This window comes from Homarus americanus, unplaced genomic scaffold, assembly GCF_018991925.1.
Source record: "Homarus americanus isolate GMGI-L3 unplaced genomic scaffold, GMGI_Hamer_2.0 scaffold22069, whole genome shotgun sequence".
Lineage (NCBI taxonomy): Eukaryota > Metazoa > Arthropoda > Malacostraca > Decapoda > Nephropidae > Homarus > Homarus americanus.
Genome location: NW_024736328.1, coordinates 637,591 through 659,707, shown reverse-complemented (window position 1 = coordinate 659,707; position 22,117 = coordinate 637,591). Strand labels below are relative to the sequence as shown.

The following is a 22,117-nucleotide window of genomic DNA, read 5'->3' as shown; positions in this document are numbered from 1 at the left end:
TTTCCATACCGTTATTGTCTTTACTATCTCACCCTGAGTTAGTGAGGTGTATATCTAGTGTCAGGGTTGTGTAGATGCTGTCACCAACAAATGAACCACATACTGAGTTAACAAGCTGTGTAATTGAGTGTCAAGAGGGAAACTGTGAAGACCGGACAATACGCTAACCACACTGGTTAACCTTTGCCTCGGAACACAACTCTTTAATGCTCACGGGAAGACTAAGGTAAAATAGCGCTAGGGAATGTGTTCAAAATTCCATCCTGCCCGGGAATCGAACCCAAGTCCCCTTATTTAAAAGTCAAGTATGCTAAACACTACACCATGGTTAACGTTCCCCTGAAAATATTTACTGTAAAATAATACGTTGACGTTACCGAAGGGAGAATACAGTAAGTTACCTCATAATAATGTAATGAATTACCTGAGTGATTTATTGTTCGGTAAAATGATTGAATTACTGTTGATAAATACAATAAGTTACAAGTGACTAAAATAGAATAGATGAGTTTACCGTAGAATACAACAGGCGAATAGCAAGTATAATACAAGAGTTAAGTTACGATAGACTACAAGAGTTAAGTTACGATAGACTACAGGAGGTGGTGTTTACCGTAGACATTGAGCCTGGCGGAGTGGGCAAGGGAGCCGTGGGTGTTGGAGGCGGTGCAGGTGTAGAGGCCGCCCTCCCGCCCCGTCACCGAGCTCAGGTTCACTTGGCTCACCACCTCCCCCAGAGCTGTCCTGAAGCTCCCCACACTCGTCCTGTTGGGGAGATAATGATGAGACGCGGGGAGATGGTGATGAGATAGAGGTGTGTTGATGAGATAAGAGAGGTAAAAATGATAGGGGAGGTATTTTTGAGATAGAGGGAGAGATAATGATATGAGAAACTGGCAGGTAATAGTGGGAGACAAAAGGGTATTGAGGAGAGAAGAGGAGATTTGAATGATAAATGGGGGAGAGATACGCGGAGGTAATGATGAGAAATAAGCATATATCAATGAGAGACATGGGGATGCTGACGAGACATATAGACATACAGCTGCGAGTATGGGACGTATTAGGGATGATCTGCCCACTAACCTGAAGGCGAGGAGGAGAGGGTGATGACCTAACTGTAGGGGGAGGAGGAGAAGAGCGTGACGTCCTGGTAACCTACTTGAGGGTGAAGAGGAGAGGTAGTTGACCTGATGAACCTACCTGTGGGAGGGTAAGAGAGGCTGGTGATCGCGAGTCCAGGTGATCACAGGTTCAGGTGCTCCCATAGCCGAGCACTTGAGGGATACAGGTGACCCCGGGGACACTGTCTGCTCGATGGGCGTGTACCGCAGCTGAGGCGCCGACTCTGCTTGTGTGAGAGAGAATGGATGGTGAGGAAACATTGTGGATGTGATAGTAAGTAGGTGGTGAGAGGCTGTGGACTTACGAGAGAAAGAGAGGGAGATATGTAGTGGTGAGGGAGCGACTATAAATTTACTAATGTAATTCTGAGTGGTTTCTATTCTTATGTTAATTAAATCAACTCAGGAGTGTTAATCTACCTAACTTAAGTTGGGTTTACATACTTGGTTTACTTACATGACTCCCTTTGAGTTTACTTAACGTGGGTATATAAGCGAGTGTAGTTTACCTGGTCGAACGTAAGGGTTGAGCCCCAAGTCCCTGGAGGGTCGCTTGAGGCCGCTGATCCTCACCTCCACTGAAGCACCTCCCCGCCGGTACACCTGGGACAAGTTGGTTATATGTGTATTAGTTACCACTCTCCAAGGCCCCTGTTAATGTAAAGGTTAATTGGGGGGTTTCATACCTGCACTTGAAACGTCTAGTGTTACTGAGAGAGAGAGAGACATGTTAACTAGGAGATAATTGAACTAGAGTGACAAATGACTTTGAGAGACAGTTGAATTAGAGAGAGAGATAAACTACAAAGGAGATGCGTGGACTCTGAGAGATAGTTTACATAGAGAGATGGCTAAAGCAGAGAGACTTAGAGATGAACGACATAGGTGGATATAGGAGAGACAGTTGAACGAGATAGAGAAAGAAAAATTAACAAGATAGATAAAATAGGAACAGACAACCAAACAAAAGAGACAAAAACAAACCAACCATAACACACCAGGTAAAGAAGAGACTTGAGACCACATTAGAAATTACAGGTAAAAAACACACGTAAGAACTACTATAAGACAACAGGTAGTTTGAGCAACAATATTGTCTCTTCCCTGATTACATTTGCATCTCAGTGGTACCGTACCTCCACCACCCTGAGTTACAAACGCCAACTGAGAACACGTGGACGACATTTTGATTTTCACTTACAATTCCATAGACAAGACTCTCCTTAAGTAGGTTTATTGTGTAGGCTAGATTGTGTTAAGTATATCTATGATTTTTATATTGTGGTAGTCAAGTGTATATTAAGGCAGGTGAATATTTGTGGTAGATATTTTTAAGTATACATGAGCTTTAAATCCCTTAAATTTTAATCTTTAAATCCTAATAACCTTTAAATGTCCATAAGCTTAAAATCTGTTAAGCCTTTAAATCTCCGTAACTTTAAAACCACCGTAAAATTTAAATCTCCATAATATAACCTTCAAGTCGATGTGTGGTATCTGAGTAACATAGTCACCCCCAACCCGTAGCTTAAGGGTCACTAAACTGTTTAGTCTCCGTTTTCTGTGGTGTTTTTGTTACCCCCCGAAAGAGAGCACGGGAAGGAGTGCTACTGATGGGTGATGCTGGGTTGTGTGAGGCGACAGAGGTAAATCGAATAGAAATCTTTGTCAGGCGATGCAGTGATGTGGGATGGGAAAAGTCGGGACAGAATGCGTCTGTCACATGATGGAGAGAGTGAATAGTGTGTGTGTGTGTGTGTGTGTGTGTGTGTGTGTGTGGTGTGTGTGTGTGTTTCTTTGTTAGGTGTTAAGGGTACAGTTGTATGGGTTAGTGAGTACCTTTTTGTCGTGGAGATAATGTTGGTCACTACTAATGCTTTGTGACATGTTAACAGCTGAGTCTTCATGTACGGTGTGACCAGCTGACCCGTCATACGCTGTGTTTCCATCCCCTGTGCTAATGACAGTCTCTTGCTCGTAACTGGACAACCTGCGGGAAAAAAAAAAACAATAATTAGCATCAACATAGAAACCACCCACCATAACACACCTAAGTCAGAAACCCTCAGAATACTATTGAAAACGCAACTTAGTCGTATACAGATAACAGTGTCTGTCTCTCTTACCACTGCGAATTCCTGTTAATAGAAGACAAAGTTAGTGAGGGAGAGAAGACATTAAAAGACATATACTGATGAAGACAAATGAGGGAAGATTATTCATAGATATATAACGTTCCTTTACTAAACCTGAAGTTAAAAATCACACCCGAAGAATAAGACATCAACATTGGACACCCTCTTTGTTGTGTGAGAGTTGGAACATATTTTAGTCATTTACATCCAGAGTCTATTAATGTATGTTGTGCCTTAACTAATACACAAAAGCAAAACATAAACTATCAGGTGTCTTGAGGAAGGTTGGATCATTCTCTCCTCACCACCTAGGTTATTGAGGAGTACTGTCTCTCTGTTTGTGGTGTTTCGTCTTCCCCCTTGTATGATAAGTAGGAGATTAGTCAGTCTTCAAATAGAATCTTATTTACATATACATTTACCATCCTATCTCATTTCTTAACTCATTGAGGATATTGGTTTAACCCTTTGAGGAGGATGATGATTTAACCCTTTGAGGATGAAGATGGCTTAACCCTTTCGTACTCAAAGTTTAAGTAAGTACAGGCGAAACTCGAGGAGCCCATCAAACAGAAATCAATCATTTGTATTCCATCTCATGTTCGCTGGAATAAGTCAATCAAAACTTCCTCTTCGCTTACGTCTTCTGAAAATTCTCTTTATTTATCGAGTTCATTCGTCATTCAGATTCCCAACGTCTCCCTTCCCCCATCTGGTTATTCTTGTATGTGGACAAAGTTCTGGTATCATGGCTCTTGGGGACCAAATGTACCAAAAGTTCTGGAATATTGTTTTTCGTATGAGGACTTGGAGGGAATGGGGGAGAGGGGGTGGGTCTGGAATGGGGGAGAGGGGTAAGGTGATGAGTGGGGGAGGGGAATCAGGGGACGTGTCAGGTCTTGGGAGAGTAAGGGGACGTCTCAGGTCTTGGGAGTAAGGGGGTGTGTTGGGTCCATGGAAATAAGGGGGAGGGGGGGGGGTCAATGGCAGAATAATAACTTTAAAATCATGTAAAAACTTTAATATGTTAACAAAAAGAAACAGAACTAAGACCTCGCCCCCCCCTCACCCCCCCCTCCCCCCTCCCCCCTCCCCCAAAAAGGAGAGAAAACATCCCCCTTTTCACTTCATATACCTGATGTTTGTGTTACAGCCTCAATTCTTACACCAAAAAACTGATATTACCTTTATTTATATTGTCTTATAGACCTTTTAAACCTTCAAATTTCATACCATTGTGACTGTGGGAGTAGAGTTTCCACTAGTCGTGTCGAGGATGAGAGGCAGGGAGTGTTATCATGGGAGTCTTAACCTAAGTGTTCCTGGGTTATACAGTGTACACCCAGCTAAGACACTGACATCCAGTTGGTGTACTTTATTATGCTTTAATTCTGGATGTTTAGCTTATTAAATTTAGTGTTATTTAGTATTGTAAATGATTTCTCCATTAATTATAAGATACTACAAAATACATATTAGCCAGATAATACGTAAAAGTCAGTCATGCTTTTCGATTGGCGAGTTAAGTCTGTGGAGTGAAGTGGCTGAGTGGATAAAACGTTCGCCTCTTAACGTAAGGGTCTCTGGTTCGTGCCATCATCCCCACACAGCTGTAAATGGGCACCGAACGTAGAGTAACTTTAAACGTAAGAAGAAAGTGAAGGCTGTTGAAAGTAGAGTATCGTCACCACACAACTTTCTTAAGGTTCAGGAAAATATTTTGGTTGTAGAGATGAATTTTATTTATTTATTTATTTTTATTATTATTTTTATTTATTTTTTTATTATTATTTTTTATTATTATCTTTATTTTTTTATGCATGTTGTGGGATTTTCTCACCAATTATGTGCTTTTAGTGACCCAAATCTGTCATGTTTTGATTCAGTGAAAAACCGTAGAGCATAAATTCATCCACACACCACTAACAGCCGCTTTAAAACTACTATTAACAACCGTCCAGCAATAGACAGACAGACAGACATACAAGCATCATAACAACAGCAGCTCCCTCTGTCAGTCTGGCTTTTATTGAATTACCATCAACACAAGAGTTGCCGGCGAGCAATTTCTGGCCCTTCATTGTCTTGTAATTGGATTTTGTCAAGAGCTGAGGCCAAGGAAGTCACCAGTCACTGTCCTAAACCTGTTACAGATCACTGCCTCACACCTGTTACCAGTCACTGTCCCATACTTGTTACCAATCACTGTCCCATACTTGTTACCAGTCACTGTCCCATACTTGTTACCAGTCACTGTCCCATACTTGTTACCAGTCACTGTCCCATACTTGTTACCAGTCACTGTCCCATACTTGTTACCAGTCACTGTCCCATACTTGTTACCAGTCACTGTCCCATACTTGTTACCAATCACTGTCCCATACTTGTTACCAGTCACTGTCCCATACTTGTTACCAATCACTGTCCCATACTTGTTACCAGTCACTGTCCCATACTTGTTACCAGTCACTGTCCCATACTTGTTACCAGTCACTGTCCCATACATGTTACCAATCACTGTCCCATACTTGTTACCAGTCACTGTCCCATACTTGTTACCAGTCACTGTCCCATACTTGTTACCAGTCACTGTCCCATACTTGTTACCAGTCACTGTCCCATACTTGTTACCAGTCACTGTCCCATACTTGTTACCAATCTCCAGTTACATTCGTCAGTAGGTCGAGGGAAAGCACCAGGTGGTAATAGTCAGGGAGGTAGCAGGTGGCAGCAGTTGTGAGGGAAGTGCCTGATGGCTGTGGATCATGGACGTGACTGTGATAGGAAAAAAAAAGATTGAAAATGAAATTAAAAAAAAAATAAGTCAATAAAACCCCACTTGGCAGCCTCCAGTTGTTGCCATCTCGCTGGGTCACGTATTGTTTTTATTTCATTTTTTTACTTGAAAATCATAATATAAAATAATAAGAAATATCGATTTTTAATTTTAAATTGGAGAATTTTACGTTCACTAAAAATAAGGAAATTGGTTGGTGATTGATGAATGTCTGGAGAATAGTTTGTAATTAACAGGTGAACGTTTGGTGATTGACTGGTGAACGAGTACGGAATACCTAATGAACGGCAAATAAAAGCCTCGAGAACGGCTATTAAACCCTTGATGAACGGCACGTAAAACCCTCCAAAACGCCCACTGAAACCCTCAAAAACCACAACTGAATGCCTGACGAACGGCTAACGAACGCCTGTTCGACGGCTGGTCCAGAAACACGGGAACTCTGAACTGGCTGGTGAACTGGCTGCAGCTTGGTTGGTGAACGGCTGGCGGGAACGTAACACAATCGTCGCCGGCAAATGGAAAAGCGGCGCTGGCCAAATTACAAAAAAAAATGCTCACCGCTAAAAGTATTGGAGGCCGTAAAAGTTGAAAATAAATAAAAATATGAAGCGGAAATATACGGTTGTGCTTGGGATATAATGGACTTTCTTGAGAGAGAGAGAGAAAGGGGGGGGGTAGCGGAAAAGAAAGAGAGAGCGAGAGAGAGCAAAAGGCAGCGGGAAAAAGAGAGAGCAAGATAGAGAGAGGGAGGGAGAGAGGCAGGAAAAAAACTACAGACTAAAAATCGAACAGGCAGAATGAAAGATAGCGGGGTACACGTAATTTCATTGTGTGAGTGTGGGGAAGAGAACAAGAATAAAAGCATATATTTTTTGTCGGGTTTTAGTTTTTATATATAAAGTAAATATTAAATACGCCCATACATACATGGAGAATGGGATAATAATAATAATAATAATAATAATAATAATAATAATAATAATAATAATAATAATAATAATAATAATAATAATAATAATAATAATAATAATAATAATAATAATAATAATAATAATAATAATAATAATAATAGAATACGAAGACTCACCAATGTTAACTATATTATTGGTGGAGCTTCATAATAATTGAAGATGTATATATAGAATGAATGAATGAACAACTAATGTACATGCGCACGAACACACATACCAGTAAAAGAACCAAACCTAACCTAACCTAACCAAAACTAATAGGTTCCATCATCTATCTACAAAGACTTTATGTGTGAACTTTGGCTGTAGTGCTTCCAATAGAACCTAAGATATTGTGCAGACAGACAGAAAAGCAAGAAGACAGACAGACAGGGGGGGAGGGGGGGGGAGATAAAAGGGGAAGTTCCAAGTGGGTGATTATTTTCACCCCTTGTGGACTGTGGTTTCTCAAGGGAAAATACCTTCACTGCCTTTCCATTCAAGTTGGGAGCCAAACGAGGGCAGCCACTTTAACTTTGCACATGTGTATTCATGACTCAGACCAAGACTTACGCTTCTATTATTGAAAATTTTTATAACCCTTAACAAAAAGTTTTATTAACTCGCCCGTTATTGACGTCGCTTAAACCGATTCCGAGAGACTTTTTTTTTCTTTCTTTTTTAAATCAAGAGTTTCTGAGAGTTTATGTTGAGGAATGAATGTGTGGAAAAAGGAATATAATTTGTTTCTTTTCCTCAAGTATTTGTTGACAATGGGCTTAGACAGACAAACAGACAGACAGACAGACAGACAGACAGACAGACAGAAAGAAAGACACATATACGGTACAGGTAACCACATTGTTGGTTGATCCTAGAAAGCAGAAACAGAAAAAAGTGAGAGAGAGAGAGAGAGAGTGAGAGAGAGAGAGAGAGAGTGTGTTACGCCACTATAATACAAAGTTGTTCCAAATTCACCTTCTCAGTTCCCGACACTGGAATTGTAAGAGAGTGGTGGAGGAGATGGTGGTGGAGTGGTGGAGCGGATATAGGAGGATAAAGGAGAAGTGCAGAGAGAGGATGGAAGGAGAGGGGGAGGGTAGGAGCCGAGGGAGAGTTTGGGGAGGAGGGAAAAGCAAAGGTGAGTTACAGTAGGAAGGTGGTGAGGGGGGGGGGTGTTATGAGACTCCCAAACACTACACCTGCACCACGTATACCCGTGTCCCTACACCTGCTACAACCCTCTACTCATGTTTCCACCAACTCTCACCTGTGTACACCTGTTCGTTATTAATCTGAATATAATAAGTCACCTGAGTATCAAGTATCAATAAATGCATCAAAAATATTAATCATGGGAGCCATCAGCGAGACACCACAATTGTTCTCATACATTTATGGAATTAAAATATCTCCCCGCAGGCTGTAGCCCCGAGCCTCGAGTGTTCCTGTTATGGGGGACCTTCACTATATATGTGTTTGTGATCGCGTGAACATAAAAACTTAGATTCACTTTGAATATATAGATATATGTCCTGACAGCGAGCTGCTCCCTCCCCCCTCGCGGCCGATGATTACGTTGGAACCCGAGGCATTCACAGAAAAGTCTAGTATGAAAAGATAAATTTTTATATTGCATCCGGTAGAACTGATTCACGTGCACTGGATATATATATATATATATATATATATATGTATATATATATATATATATATATATATATATATATATATATATATATATATATATATATATATATATATATATATATATATATATATAGAGAGAGAGAGAGAGAGAGAGAGAGAGAGAGAGAGAGAGAGAGAGGGGAGGAGAGAGAGAGAGAGAGAGAGAGAGAGAGAGAGAGAGAGAGAGAGAGAGAGAGAGAGAGAGAGAATTGTATTGAAACAGCTATAGAACAAATTAATATTGACATAACTACATGAAGAAGCACTATTCTATTCGTGTTTTCTCTACATGTTCTCTGGGGCTGTTAAGTCGCACATTAACAGCCAGAATCAATACAAAAGAATAAATGAATGCATAAACGAGAATGTGTATATCATAAATTTACCCCACATATAAAACACTCATAATGATCATGCCTACGACTCCTCGTTACACCAGAATAAAATATAAACATAAAAACCACAATCCCACCCGGAGCTGTACAGTATATCACATGACCTAACCCACCTTCACCGTTGATATTCTTAAACTTAGGAGTACCGATATATTACATCTCTTGAGACTCCCTTCCTCAAACTACTCCACTCCCTTAATCCAGACCAACATTTCATCCTTTATAGTCGATACGAAAACTCAAAAACATTTCCCTGCCATAGCGTCATTTTACAAGAGCGTGGAGGTAAAGCCGACAAGCCAGACTTCTCTCAATCTCATCAGCTGCAGGAAAACACGTGCAGCTTCCCCCCGCCACAAATACCACATAAATAAACTCAAACTGAAATTCAATAACCCAGATGTCTCTCGACTGAAACCCTCTCCACCTCCCTCTCCACCTTCCCCTTTCTCCTCCCCCCTCCACTATTCCCTGCCTCTCCTACTCCTACTGCCTCTCTCTCATTTCCTATCTCCTCCCTTTCCCCCTCCCACTCCCTGTCTTCCTCTCCCCACTCCCACCCTCCCTCTCCTCTCGACTTTCTTACCCTCTCCCCCCCCCCCAGTAGTCCCCAGGGTCCTTCGTTATCGCCGAGTCGCAGCTGATGTGGAGTCTAGGATCTGTTACAGGATCTGGTTGTCATTGTCCTTCTGCCTGTTGCTCTTGTTTAGGATATTACATTCATACATACATACATACATACATACATACATACATACATACATACATACATACATACATACATACATACATACATACATACATACAAACATACATACATACATACATTATAAAACTAATTAAGTCATATATGTTATAAAGTTAAGTTACTAAATACATGTCATGAATTATATAAGAGACCATACGTTATTGTTCTCTTATATACTGCTCTGTTTAATAATGGTGTATTACAGTAACACGTGCTATTAATTAAAGGTGAGGTTATAGAATGATACCTGTTATTTAATTACTTTATTACACATATTCACCTGTTTATAGCAAGGTATTAATTAATGTTTTTTATTTAATGTTTTATTCAGTATGTTTATGGAAAACTAATTATAATGTGATGTTTAGTAAAATTGGTGAGATGTTTTGTTGGGTTAAATTATACGTTGGTTTTTTATTGTGAAGTGAGGATGTTTTGTTGTTGTTATTATTATTATTATTATTATTATTATTATTATTATTATTATTATTATTATTATTATTATTATTATTATTATTATTATTATTATTATTATTATTATTATTATTATTATTATTATTATTATTATTATTATTATTATCATTATTATTATTTTTATTTTTATTATTATTATTATTATTATAATTTAATTAATAGTTGTAGTAGGAAAAATAGTGATAATAGAAGACGAGGAACAGAAGTAAAAAAAATATATATATACGTATATATATATATATATATATATATATACTCTATATATATATATATATATAAAAAATATATATATATATATATATATATATATATATATATATATATATATATATATATATATATATATATATATATATATATATATATATATATATATATCAAACAGGTGTGACCCTCTTTGACCCTCTTCAAGACAACCACCCCGAGTCTTTCTGTTTCTCTCTCTTCCTCCTTCTCCTCCTCCTCGAGCCTCTCTGAAGTCTCCGTCCGTCTGCACAAACACAGCAGAGACGGCAGTGACGTGATCCAAACATCTCAGCTCTGATCCAAACATGAAAGTGTCGGGTAATCCAAACGTCTTAAAGATTTATCCCAGGAATATAAGTGAGCAGCCCGAAAAAGTCTTAAACCGATCATTCCATCATTCTGTAATGGATAAAAGAGATGAAGAAGGAAAAAAAAACTTCAATGCCGGAATAGACCCGTAATACCTTAGGGCTTAAGTGAGATGTTATTTTCAAGGTACGAGTGTCGAAAATCTCTGGTTCAGTCCGAGGTCCCGAAATCCCTCATTCGAGTTGTGTGTAGCAGTGGAACGTGACGGGATCAGAGAGGGACGCCGCTCTGAATCACACCTCTGAATCATTATTCTCCCCCGGGTTCACTGCTTCCTGACGCGGCCTCTGCTCGCTGGTCCGTGGCCGGGGTTGTGCTGTCGAGATACTGATTGGTTTTGTGAAATTTTTATGCAGAAATACGATTGCATCTATAGAGGGTTTTAGGTACAATTTCCAGGGACAGAGATTTCCATGTAGTTACAGCCATTATGAAGGTGTTGTCTTAACCTAGAAAGTTATTGGAATTATTTGACGCCTCAGGTTCGGTCTTTAGATATACACGTGCAGTACTTCTCACGTGGGGATACATACCATAATGCTGGAGTCTTCACCTACATGTGCCAGTACTATATATGTACAGAATTAAAAGCTACTAAACCTTAGCTCTAGGAAATAAAATGAAGTGACATTTCTCATATAAAGATAGTATTATAATGTCCCGGACATCAAGAGATGTCTGTTTAAACTACAAAGTCTGTAATATACAAATAGTAATTAAAAGTAGGTAATATTTCCGCCTCGTTTTCTATAAGTTAAGTGATAATTAAAATAGACTCAACGGTAAATTTCTATATAACGTTTGAAGATTAATTCAGGTGACACTCAGGTAGAGAAGCACTAACATAATTAATTACCTTTATCATCATTAAATAGCATCCAGGTAGACTTATTCTCTAGTTGTGTTATTATAGAGTTTACTGAGTCTAAACGAAGAGATATAAACAGTCTTTTTTGTTTATATCTTAAATAATAAAGTTAAGCCATGAGGACTGTTCCCATATACCGCCCGTTAGAGGCAGTGCGGATAGAGCATACTGTATTATAGGGATTGGCCAGACATAACACAGCAGCACTTAGTATAATAGGAAGAGGTAAGCGCTGACATCTCTTTAATAATAAGGTTAGTTGGTCTTAAATACATATCTATATTTAGGTTAAGTCTTAAGCGTTATGATTGTCATATAAAATGTCACTGAATCTCTTATTTATCTAATGACTAAGTTTACTAAGAGTCAGGTATATATATCTATCTTAATGTGGGAATTATTAAATCAACCGTAAAACAAATTCTTCCCTTATACCATCATCTCTGAGTAAAGAGATCTGATTCTGAACCTCCGAGAAACACAAGCATTTGATCATGTTATCTGAAGGCTTCCGTGATAGTGGAGTGTTTCACGTAACGAGGAGAAGGAAGATGTAACGAGGAGGTAACGAGGAGGTAACGAGGAGTGTGTTTTCGACGACCGAGTAAATGTTTCTCCCAGGAGCACCTCGACAAAAACAAGCATAGGATCTTGGTGGTTTGGAGTCTCTCTGATGGTAAGTTACAACACACACAGTGGGAGGATTTCTTTAATGGTAAAACTCGTTGTTTCGCCAGGGCTAACGACCTACCCTACCCACAGGATACACTCCGTACTAGGACACGAGAGATAAAGTGTGAGAGATTTTTCTCCGTGTGAAGAAAGATTTCTCTCTTTTCTTTCTTTCTTTCTTTCTTTTTCTTTCTGTTTTTATTTATTCCGTATATCTCTCTTTCTTTCGTTCTCTCCCTCCTCCTCTTCCTCCCTACCACTTCCTCCTCCTCCCCCCTCCACCTCCTCTTCCCCCTCCACCTCTTCCTTCCTCCTCATCCTCCCTCCTCCCTCGTCCCTCCTCCACCCCCACCTTCCCCTCCTCCACCCCCTCCTCCAGACTACTAGTACAGCGGGTTGCACGATATATCATGAAAGATTTGAGACACATCAAAGAACAAGTGAGAAGTGATTCAGTTCAGTGAGACATTAAACGGGAAGGATTTCTTTTAGTGAGAAATTAATTGTATATGACAGAGCGGAATATTTCTCCTTCATCTACGTTATATAAAGACTGAGATAGATAGATATATAGATAGATTGATAGATTTATAGATAGATAGATAGATAGATAGATAGATAGAAGGTAGTGGTGATGATGGTGGTAGTGGTGAAAGTGATGGGGTCAGTGGTGGTGGTGGGGTCAGTGGTGGTGGTGGGGGTAGTGGTAGGGGTAGTGGTGATAGTGGTGATTTCGATGGTGATAATGATAGTGATGATGTGGTTTATGGCGACACAATATACGAAAAGAAAACAAATAATTTATCAGACCATCACAAAGACCAAGTGAGTTACCAGTGGTAGTATCTTGTGGTAACGTATTGATCAACTGTGAGGTGCTGGGATGTTGGTACGAGCCCCGTCAAGAATGTGTTTTTCAAAATATTGTTAGCAGAGTGATAACAGTTTCATCATCTGTAAAATCATATCTTTAAACTGTTTACCGATAACACTGATTCTCGTCTATCTGATTCTCTTTCTCTTCTCGTTATCTGTTATTTTTTGTCCTCTTTCTTCCCTCTTCCTTCTTCATTCTCGTTTTTTTATTTTCCTTCCTCCTCTTCATCTTTTGGTCTTCAGTTATTCTTTTTCTTCCGCTGGTCCTCTTGGTTCTCTTCCCTTTACTCCTCTTCTTCTGCTCACCTTTTGGCCCCTTTCCTCCTCCTCGTATGGTCTTCCTTTGGTCATCCTCCTCCTCCTCCTCCTCCTCCTCCTCCTCTTCCTCTTCTGATCTTCCGTTGATCCTCTTCTTCCTCTTCCTCCTACTCCTCCTCCTCCTCTGATCTTCCGTTGATCCTCTTCTTCCTCTTCCTCCTCCTCCTCCTCTTCTGGTCTTCCGTTGATCCTCTTCTTCCTCTTCCTCCTCCTCCTCCTCCTCCTCCTCCTCCTCTTCTGGTCTTCCGTTGATCCTCTTCTTCCTCCTCCTCCTCCTCCTCTGATCTTCCGTTGATCCTCTTCTTCCTCTTCCTCCTCCTCCTCCTCTTCTGGTCTTCCGTTGATCCTCCTCTTGCTCATTGTTGGTCTTTCTCTTTCTTGTGTCTGTCTGTTTCTCACGGTGACAAGATAAGACCCTCGCTGAGTGACGTAATCGCACCTTCCTCATTCTCTCCTTCTGTGTTGGGTTTTGGTTCATTCCTTCCTGTCCTCTCTCTCTCTCTCTCTCTCTCTCTCTCTCTCTCTCTCTCTCTCTCTCTCTCTCTCTCTCTCTCTCTCTCTCTCCCATTTTAACTCCTTCCCTCCTCCCTCCATTTCTACCCCCTTCTTTCTCCCTTCATCCTTAGCCCTCAATCTTCATATTCCCTCCTATCCGCTCTCCCTCTTTCCCCTCTTTCATCTCCCTCCCTCCCTCCCTCCCTCCCTGTCCCTAATCTCCCTCTTAAATCCCTCTCCCTTACCCTCCCTTAGGCTTGACACAGAGTAACAAACACAACAAAGGAGCAACATATATATTCATTTCTTCAAACCTGGGTAACGCCATTGTCTCGATAAGCTAAGTTTATCATGAAAGTTAGTTGTTAATTTATCAGATCGTGTTGTGAGGTTGTGTGTGTGTGTCTGTGTGTGTGTGTGTCTGTGTGCGTGTGTGTTGATGTGTAATGCGTGTGTTTCTGTGTGTTGCTGTGTGTGTGTGTCACATGTGTAGCAGTGTACAAGGACAATATGTACCCTCCACCCTCTCCCTTACACCTCACTCTCCTCTCCATCCCCCTCTCTACCCTCTCCCCTTCACCATCCTCCTCTTCTCCACCCTCCCCCCCCCCCCTTCTCCCGTCCACCTCCCCCCCCCCCCTCTCCTCCACCCCTCTCCTCTCGCCAAACATCAGATCGTCACCATCATCAAGTATTATGCAAACGGGTGCGTGAGTCGGCGCTACTAAGCCAAGAGCATCATTGCCGGCATTATTCTCGCCGGATATACGACATTCTCTAGTTACTGCCCCGAGGCTACATTCTTAAAGGCTCGTACTGTAAATTTCCTCCTTAATATGATATGTTTTTAAGATACGACACGATGATGGTTACTGAGCTAGATTCTCAAATATCCTTACGATGTTTTCACCCTTTGATGACTATTGTTTAACCCCTTTGAGGAAGATGATTTAACCCTCAAGGACTCAAAGGCTTAATATACCAGATAATAATGGATTCTCAGACGTGTGTGGGTTAAATCTTCTCCCAAATATAAATGACTCACTTAACCCACATTAGGATAGATTCTTTGAGGTTTGTACATTACATAAATAACAATATCAGAGTAAAAAGTATAATAAAAGATGAAGATTAAAAGAAAAACTGAGAGAAAGGTAAAACGTGTGGTTAAATACATGTAAAAAAAGGAGAGTTGAAAATAAAATGTAAGATTACAAAAAATTAAAAAAATAATAATATTAAATAAAAATAAAGGTATAAACGGTAGAGATAAAAAGCACAGAAGTTAAAAGAGAACAGTGACGTAAAAATATAAAAAAAGAGTAAAAAACAAGTAAAGAATTTTCAGAAAGTAATCAAATATAAAGGACTGAGGAATGAGTAGGGTGTTATACCTGTCCAATCCCTCCCTCCAGTGACCGCTTGAGGTGTCTCTCTCACCTGTGATGATGTATACCCGCGATGTTTCCATATAGTGTGGGAGGTGACCTTTCTTAATGACCTCTGACCTCTGACCTTTCCCAGATGATAAAGATTACCTGTACTTCATATTAGTATTTTTTTTAAGAGAATCGATCATAGAAAACTAAATTTAGTTGAGGGGAAACCAAAGTAAATAATCGATGTAATGCCTCAAATGACTATAAATGCTAATGTATAAAACTCTGAACTGAAAAAATAAAAAGTGGAAAAAAAACGAAATGTAGAAAGTAATGTCAGAAAAAAGAGAAAGTGTGTCAATAAAAAGTAAAAGAAAAATAAGGAGAGAAAAGAAGAGAGCAAAATTTGGTGGCAGGTCTTGAAGGTTACAGCAGTATCAGGTCCGAGTCATTCCCCTCACGAGGCTTATAAATTGCTCACACACAGTCGTTTTCCAGTCGTGTTTTTGTAAAGCAAGTTGAGGCCTGGGATGTGAGGAAAGGTGTTATGGGAGAGGCAGGGTGGGAGGGAGGGAGGAAATATGTGAGCGGGAGGGAGAGAAGCAAAGGGGAAGGGAGAGAGGGAGGGAGAGAAGGAAGGCATGAGAGAGAGAGAGAGAGAGAGAGAGAGAGAGAGAGAGAGAGAGAGAGATCCTGCATGAAGATGACTGGTTGACAGCTCATGAATATATTTATTCCTACTATGTATAGCAGCCCTGGGCGTACACACACACACACACACACACACACACACACAAGAATTTATGCCTCGGGAACCTTCACATTGGAGGCTTGATTTACACATAGTTGACGGTAGGGAGTGGTGTTGCTCCTCCGCCTTCCATCACCACCACAACACCACTACAATAGGCCGCCATCACCACCAAAACACCACTACTATAGGCCGCCATCACCACCACAACACCACTACAATAGGCCGCCATCACCACCACAACACCACTACTATAGGCCGCCATCACCACCACAACACCACTACTATAGGCCGTATTTTTATGGGGCTGGATTACTCATTGTCTGTGATTTCGTTGATGACCGACTAGCTTCCTTCTCTCCTTCCCTTCTCCTTCCTATTCCTCTCTTGTCCCCCCCCCTTCTTTTCTTTCTCACCTCCACTTCTTTCTTTCCTCCTCCTCCTCCTTTCTCTTTCTCTCCCTCCTCCTCCTCTTCTTTTCTCCCCGCCCTTTCTCTCCTCCATCCTCCTTCCCTTCTTCTTCCTCCTTCCCTTCCTAATTCTTTCACCCCCTTCCTCCTTCATTCATTCGCATTTTCTGACGTGCTTATGGATTGACTGACTGACTGACTGACTGACTGACTGACTGGCTGAGATACTATATTACGATCCCTTGCTAGCTCAGATAACAACAACTATATAATACCCCCCCCCACTGTACTTGTCCCTGTATCAAAACACTGTACTTGTCCCTGTATCAAAACACTGTACTTGTCCCTGTATCAAGACACTGTACTTGTCCCTGTATCAAGACACTGTACTTGTCCCTGTATCAAGACACTGTACTTGTCCCTGTATCAAAACACTGTACTTGTCCCTGTATCAAGACACTGTACTTGTCCCTGTATCAAGACACTGTACTTGTCCCTGTATCAAGACACTGTACTTGTCCCTGTATCAAGACACTGTACTTGTCCCTGTATCAAAACACTGTACTTGTCCCTGTATCAAAACACTGTACACTGTACTTGTCCCTGTATCAAGACACTGTACTTGTCCCTGTATCAAGACACTGTACTTGTCCCTGTATCAAGACACTGTACTTGTCCTGTATCAAACACTGTACTTGTGTCCCTGTATCAAGACACTGTACTTGTCCCTGTATCAAGGCACTGTACTTGTCCCTGTATCAAAACACTGTACTTGTCCTGTATCAAGACACTGTACTTGTCTCTGTATCAAAGACACTGTACTTGTCCTGTATCAAGACACTGTACTTGTCCTGTATCAAAGACACTGTACTTTGTCCCTGTATCAAGACACTGTACTTGTCCCTGTATCAAGACACTTTCTTGTCCCTGTATCAAGACACATACTTGTCCTGTATCAAGGCACTGTACTTGTCCTGTATCAAGACACTGTACTTGTCCCCTGTATCAAGACACTGTACTTGTCCCTGTCAAAACACTGTACTTGTCCTGTATCAAAACCTTTATACTTGTCCCTGTATCAAAACACTGTACTTGTCCCTGTATCAAGACACTGTGTACTTGTCCCTGTATCAAAACACTGTACTTGTCCCTATCAGACACTGCCCTTGTCCCTGTATCAGACACTGTACTGTACTTGTCCCTGTATCAAAACACTGTACTTGTCCCTGTATCAAAACACTGTACTTGTCCCTGTATCAAGACACTGTACTTGTCCCTGTATCAAGACACTGTACTTGTCCCTGTATCAAGACACTGTACTTGTCCCTGTATCAAAACACTGTACTTGTCCCTGTATCAAGACACTGTACTTGTCCCTGTATCAAGACACTGTACTTGTCCCTGTATCAAGACACTGTACTTGTCCCTGTATCAAGACACTGTACTTGTCCCTGTATCAAAACACTGTACTTGTCCCTGTATCAAAACACTGTACTTGTCCCTGTATCAAAACACTGTACTTGTCCCTGTATCAAGACACTGTACTTGTCCCTGTATCAAGACACTGTACTTGTCCCTGTATCAAGACACTGTACTTGTCCCTGTATCAAAACACTGTACTTGTAATACTCAAGAAAGTTTATTGAATTTAATCTAAACGCTATTGCCCATTTATATGTATATGCTTGTGTTCATATTGTTCTTATATATAATGACCTCTCTCTCTCTCTCTCTCTCTCTCTCTCTCTCTCTCTCTCTCTCTCTCTCTCCTGTTTTTATTAAAGGTTCATTGTGTGTCCAGCAGCTGTGTCCTTCCCTCCCTCTATTGTGTCCAGATTGTGTTGTGTCTCGATGTTTCCTGTGTTTCTTCTTTTTCTTCAATTTCTACTTCTATACATCCTCCTCAGTGTCCATCTTTATACATATCCCCTTTATCGTTTATTTTTTTTTACACCATTCCTTCCATTAGTTGTTGTTTTCACCCTGAGTTAAGGAATAAAAGGAACAGAGAATAACAGCAGAAGCAACGTCCGGGATTACCCTCACTGTCAACCTGGAGAATCGAGAGAGAATTACGTAGGTGTGCGTCAGTCCTCCAGGTCAAGATTTGCATAATTCTTTTCCGATGATTGTCGCATTATAGCGCCTCCCACCCTGAGTCTGTGAGGCCCTGGGCTGAGGGTTTTTTGTTGTGGGTGTTCGTAAGTTGGGGGTGTCTGTTGTGGGGTTCGTAAGTTGGGGTCCCTGTTGTAGGTGTTCGTAAGTTGGGGTTTTTGTTCTTGGGATTCGTAAGTTGGGGTCCCTATTGTGGGTGGTCCCTTAACTGGAAACTGGAGTCCTGTTGCCGTATCTTTTGAAGGGTCCCTAATCCTATGGTCCTATACTGCGATCCTTATTACATAGTTTTTCAGGGGTTCCTCAGCTGGAGGTCCCATTTTAAGGGGTTTGGGCCCAGGGGTAGAGGCAGGGGGTTCTGGGGGGAATGTCTGGTGAAGGTCTCAAGGGCATCTTCTCTAAGTCTCTTAATGTCCACACCAACATCCATCTCCTCCACCCCTGTGCACACCGTCTTGAGTCGTCCCCTCCGCCTCTCCACTCCCCTCTTTCTTTTTCCACTCACAATCTTCCTTCTCACTCACAGTCTTTCCTCCCACTCACAATCTTTCCTTCCACTCACAGTCTTTTCCCCTACTCACAATCTTCCTCCCACTCACAATCTTTCCTTCCACTCACAGTCTTCGTCCCCCTTCCCTCTCACTCCAACCCTCTTCACGTTTTCCCCTTTGACACCAGAGGAGACAAGGCAGCCCTCAACATTCCTATATAAAGAATGAATAGCCAACCTGAACACCTAACTGGCTTGGGCTGTCAGTATTGCGTGTACCGGTTACTCTGTTGACATGTCAGTTCCTTGTAGTCCATGTCTAGGGGCTGAGGTGGGTCTCCGTTTCTGCTGCTCTCATGTCTCGTCCCAATAGTTGAAGGTAGAAGGGGTGACAGATGATAGGCCATCGTAAAGTGCGTATTCTTCGTTTGAGTGAAATTTTTAGTATCGTTCTAATTTTTTTTTCTTGTAATTTGTTCCAACCCAAAACTTATGTCACCCACAACTTATTGCATCCTCATGTGTTGGATTGGAAAAGTAAATCAGAAATAGTTTTTTTTGGGGGGATATGGGGTTAGGGGGACAGGTGGGCAGAGATACCATACTAGTAAGTGTGGGTGTGTGGGTGTGTGTGTGTGTGTGTGTGTGTGTGTGTGTTGGTAGGTTTGTGTGTGGGGGGATGTGTATGGGGGGGGTGAATATGAATGTGTGTAGGGGGAGAGTGGTTCTTTGTAGGTAAGGTAGGATTGGGTGGGTGTGTGTGTTAGTGGGTGTATGTGTGTATGTATGAGTGTGTGTAGAGGAGTGTGGGTGTATGTATGTAGGTGGAGTGGGTCGGTATATGTGGGTGTGTGTGTGTGGTTGACCAGCTACCTCCTCTCCCTCACACCACCATCATGCCGGACCCAACTCACGATATTGATGGATCAAGTGGTTAATATCCCAGACTTGTTGACTGTGGCTCAACGGTGGATGATAGTTGGTAGCGAGAGAGCCAGAGAGATAGAAACTCTCTCTCTCTCTCTCTCTCTGTCTCTCTCTTCCGACAATTTAGACACCGACAGACACCACATAAACAACAACAACAACAACAGCACGTACATGAACAATAACAATAACAATAACAAAAACGTAGGTGACAACAACAACAACAACAGTACTAAAACCTAAAAAGAAAAAAAAAACACACGAACAGCAACAACACCAGCGGAGGCACCAGTATTAACAGCAATAACAGCAGCGGTATCACAACACTTAACAGCAGTAGCCGCCAGCCAGCCGTAAAGAAAGCGACACTTGGGTCATTGGTTTATGCTGAACGGACTCAAGTACAACAAGAGGAAGCGTTGTCCAGGTCACCACTGTCTCCTGAATACAAAATGACCTCTTTGTTTTGTCCTGGGAATTTAATGATCAGCTGCCGATGAGGTTTTCCCATGGTCAGGAGGAGGAGGAGGAGGAGGAGGAGGATGGGGTTGTGGAGAAGAGGAGGAAGAGTGGGGCAGGAAGGAGGAGGAAGAGGAGGAAGAGGAGGGTGGGGGGGGAGGGAGGTAAAAGCAGGAAGTAGGTAGTGGTTGTGTGGAGGTAGTAGGAAGGATGGTCAGGCGAGGTCAATTACTCACTCACTATACAAACACGAGTCTCCATCTGGTCATTATGCTGTGACGACGACGACGACTAGTTATATGGTTCCCGGTCCTATTAAGTTCCTGTTTTAGTAGACCTCAATCCTAATTGGCCCGGTTAAATAATATACCCCAGTTCAAATTGGCCTTATTCCTATTAGACTCACTCCCATAATGACCTTTAGTCTTAATGGACCTCAAACCAAATGGACCTTAATTTTTTAATGGTTGGGTTTGTTTAGGTTGGAACTTGTTAGAATTAGAACCTCTTTGTCCTGTAAGCCAACGCAATTCAGGTGTGGAAGCTACATTAAAACCCTTTATTACACGAAGGAAAATATTTGATCTTGGAAAATATTAATTAGATTTGAATACCCTCACATTTTTACCATTCCTTGTGTTATAGTTTCTTATAATCATCAACAGACACTGAAACAAAAAGATCATTCACTTGTCAATTAATCAGTCAAGGTGTCTGAGGGTTGGCGACCATAGCCCTCCGCTCCAAAGCTTTCCAAGGACTATATTCACCAATTCTTCTAAATTTTACATCCATCCGGGACCACAATTTCTAATTTAATTCATCTATAGTAGTCTTTGCCTTCCTCCCACCCACAATTTTACCTATAAATATTCTACCCACCTCTATCCCCCCTCATACAGTATACATCGGCTTTAGTGTGTAAATACGTAACAGCTACACATCGATGTAGTGTACAAATGCTGTTGTGCGAGGGATGGGCAGACTACTACCTCACCACCTGCGGGATGAAGGTTTATTACCCATGAGTGATTAATGGTGTCCTCATTAATGAACGTTGGGTAAATGTATACACTTATTTTTCTTTAGTCGTCATAACTCTCCGAACGAGAGCCTTTTGAATTGGTGCTTCCCTCCTGATCGGTAAAAATGGCCATATTTTTAACAAATTACTTTAGTGGGCAACAAGGTGTAATATTTCTAAACAATACCTGTTATTTATACTCTCTTACACCAAGACTGAAACTTAGGTACCTTTTACAACTGGGTGGACTAAGAGTTCCCCGAGTGCGAACCAGGTATTTTTATAGGCTAGAAATGAGTGCTGTATCCACTTGCCCGCCGCACCCTTCCGTGTTTTGACGCGTCAGGATTGTTTAAATGTTTTTCTCGCCGCGTCAGAGAGATTATAAATATGATAACTCTAT

General features: G+C 41.2%; 1 protein-coding gene across 4 annotated transcripts in view; it reads right to left on the bottom strand.

The window, feature by feature from the left end:
* Positions 1–22,117, bottom strand: part of LOC121872153 (Down syndrome cell adhesion molecule-like protein Dscam2) — an 87,303-nt gene that overhangs the window by 15,569 nt on the left and 49,617 nt on the right. For all 4 annotated transcript variants that reach the window (XM_042374829.1, XM_042374831.1, XM_042374830.1 and 1 more), the window contains exons 4-7: positions 2,964–3,114; positions 1,634–1,727; positions 1,204–1,348; positions 614–765 (exon numbers count right to left, since the gene is read on the bottom strand). In XM_042374829.1, the coding sequence (XP_042230763.1) occupies positions 614–765; positions 1,204–1,348; positions 1,634–1,727; positions 2,964–3,114 (542 nt within the window). The remainder of the gene's footprint in view (positions 1–613; positions 766–1,203; positions 1,349–1,633; positions 1,728–2,963; positions 3,115–22,117) is intronic.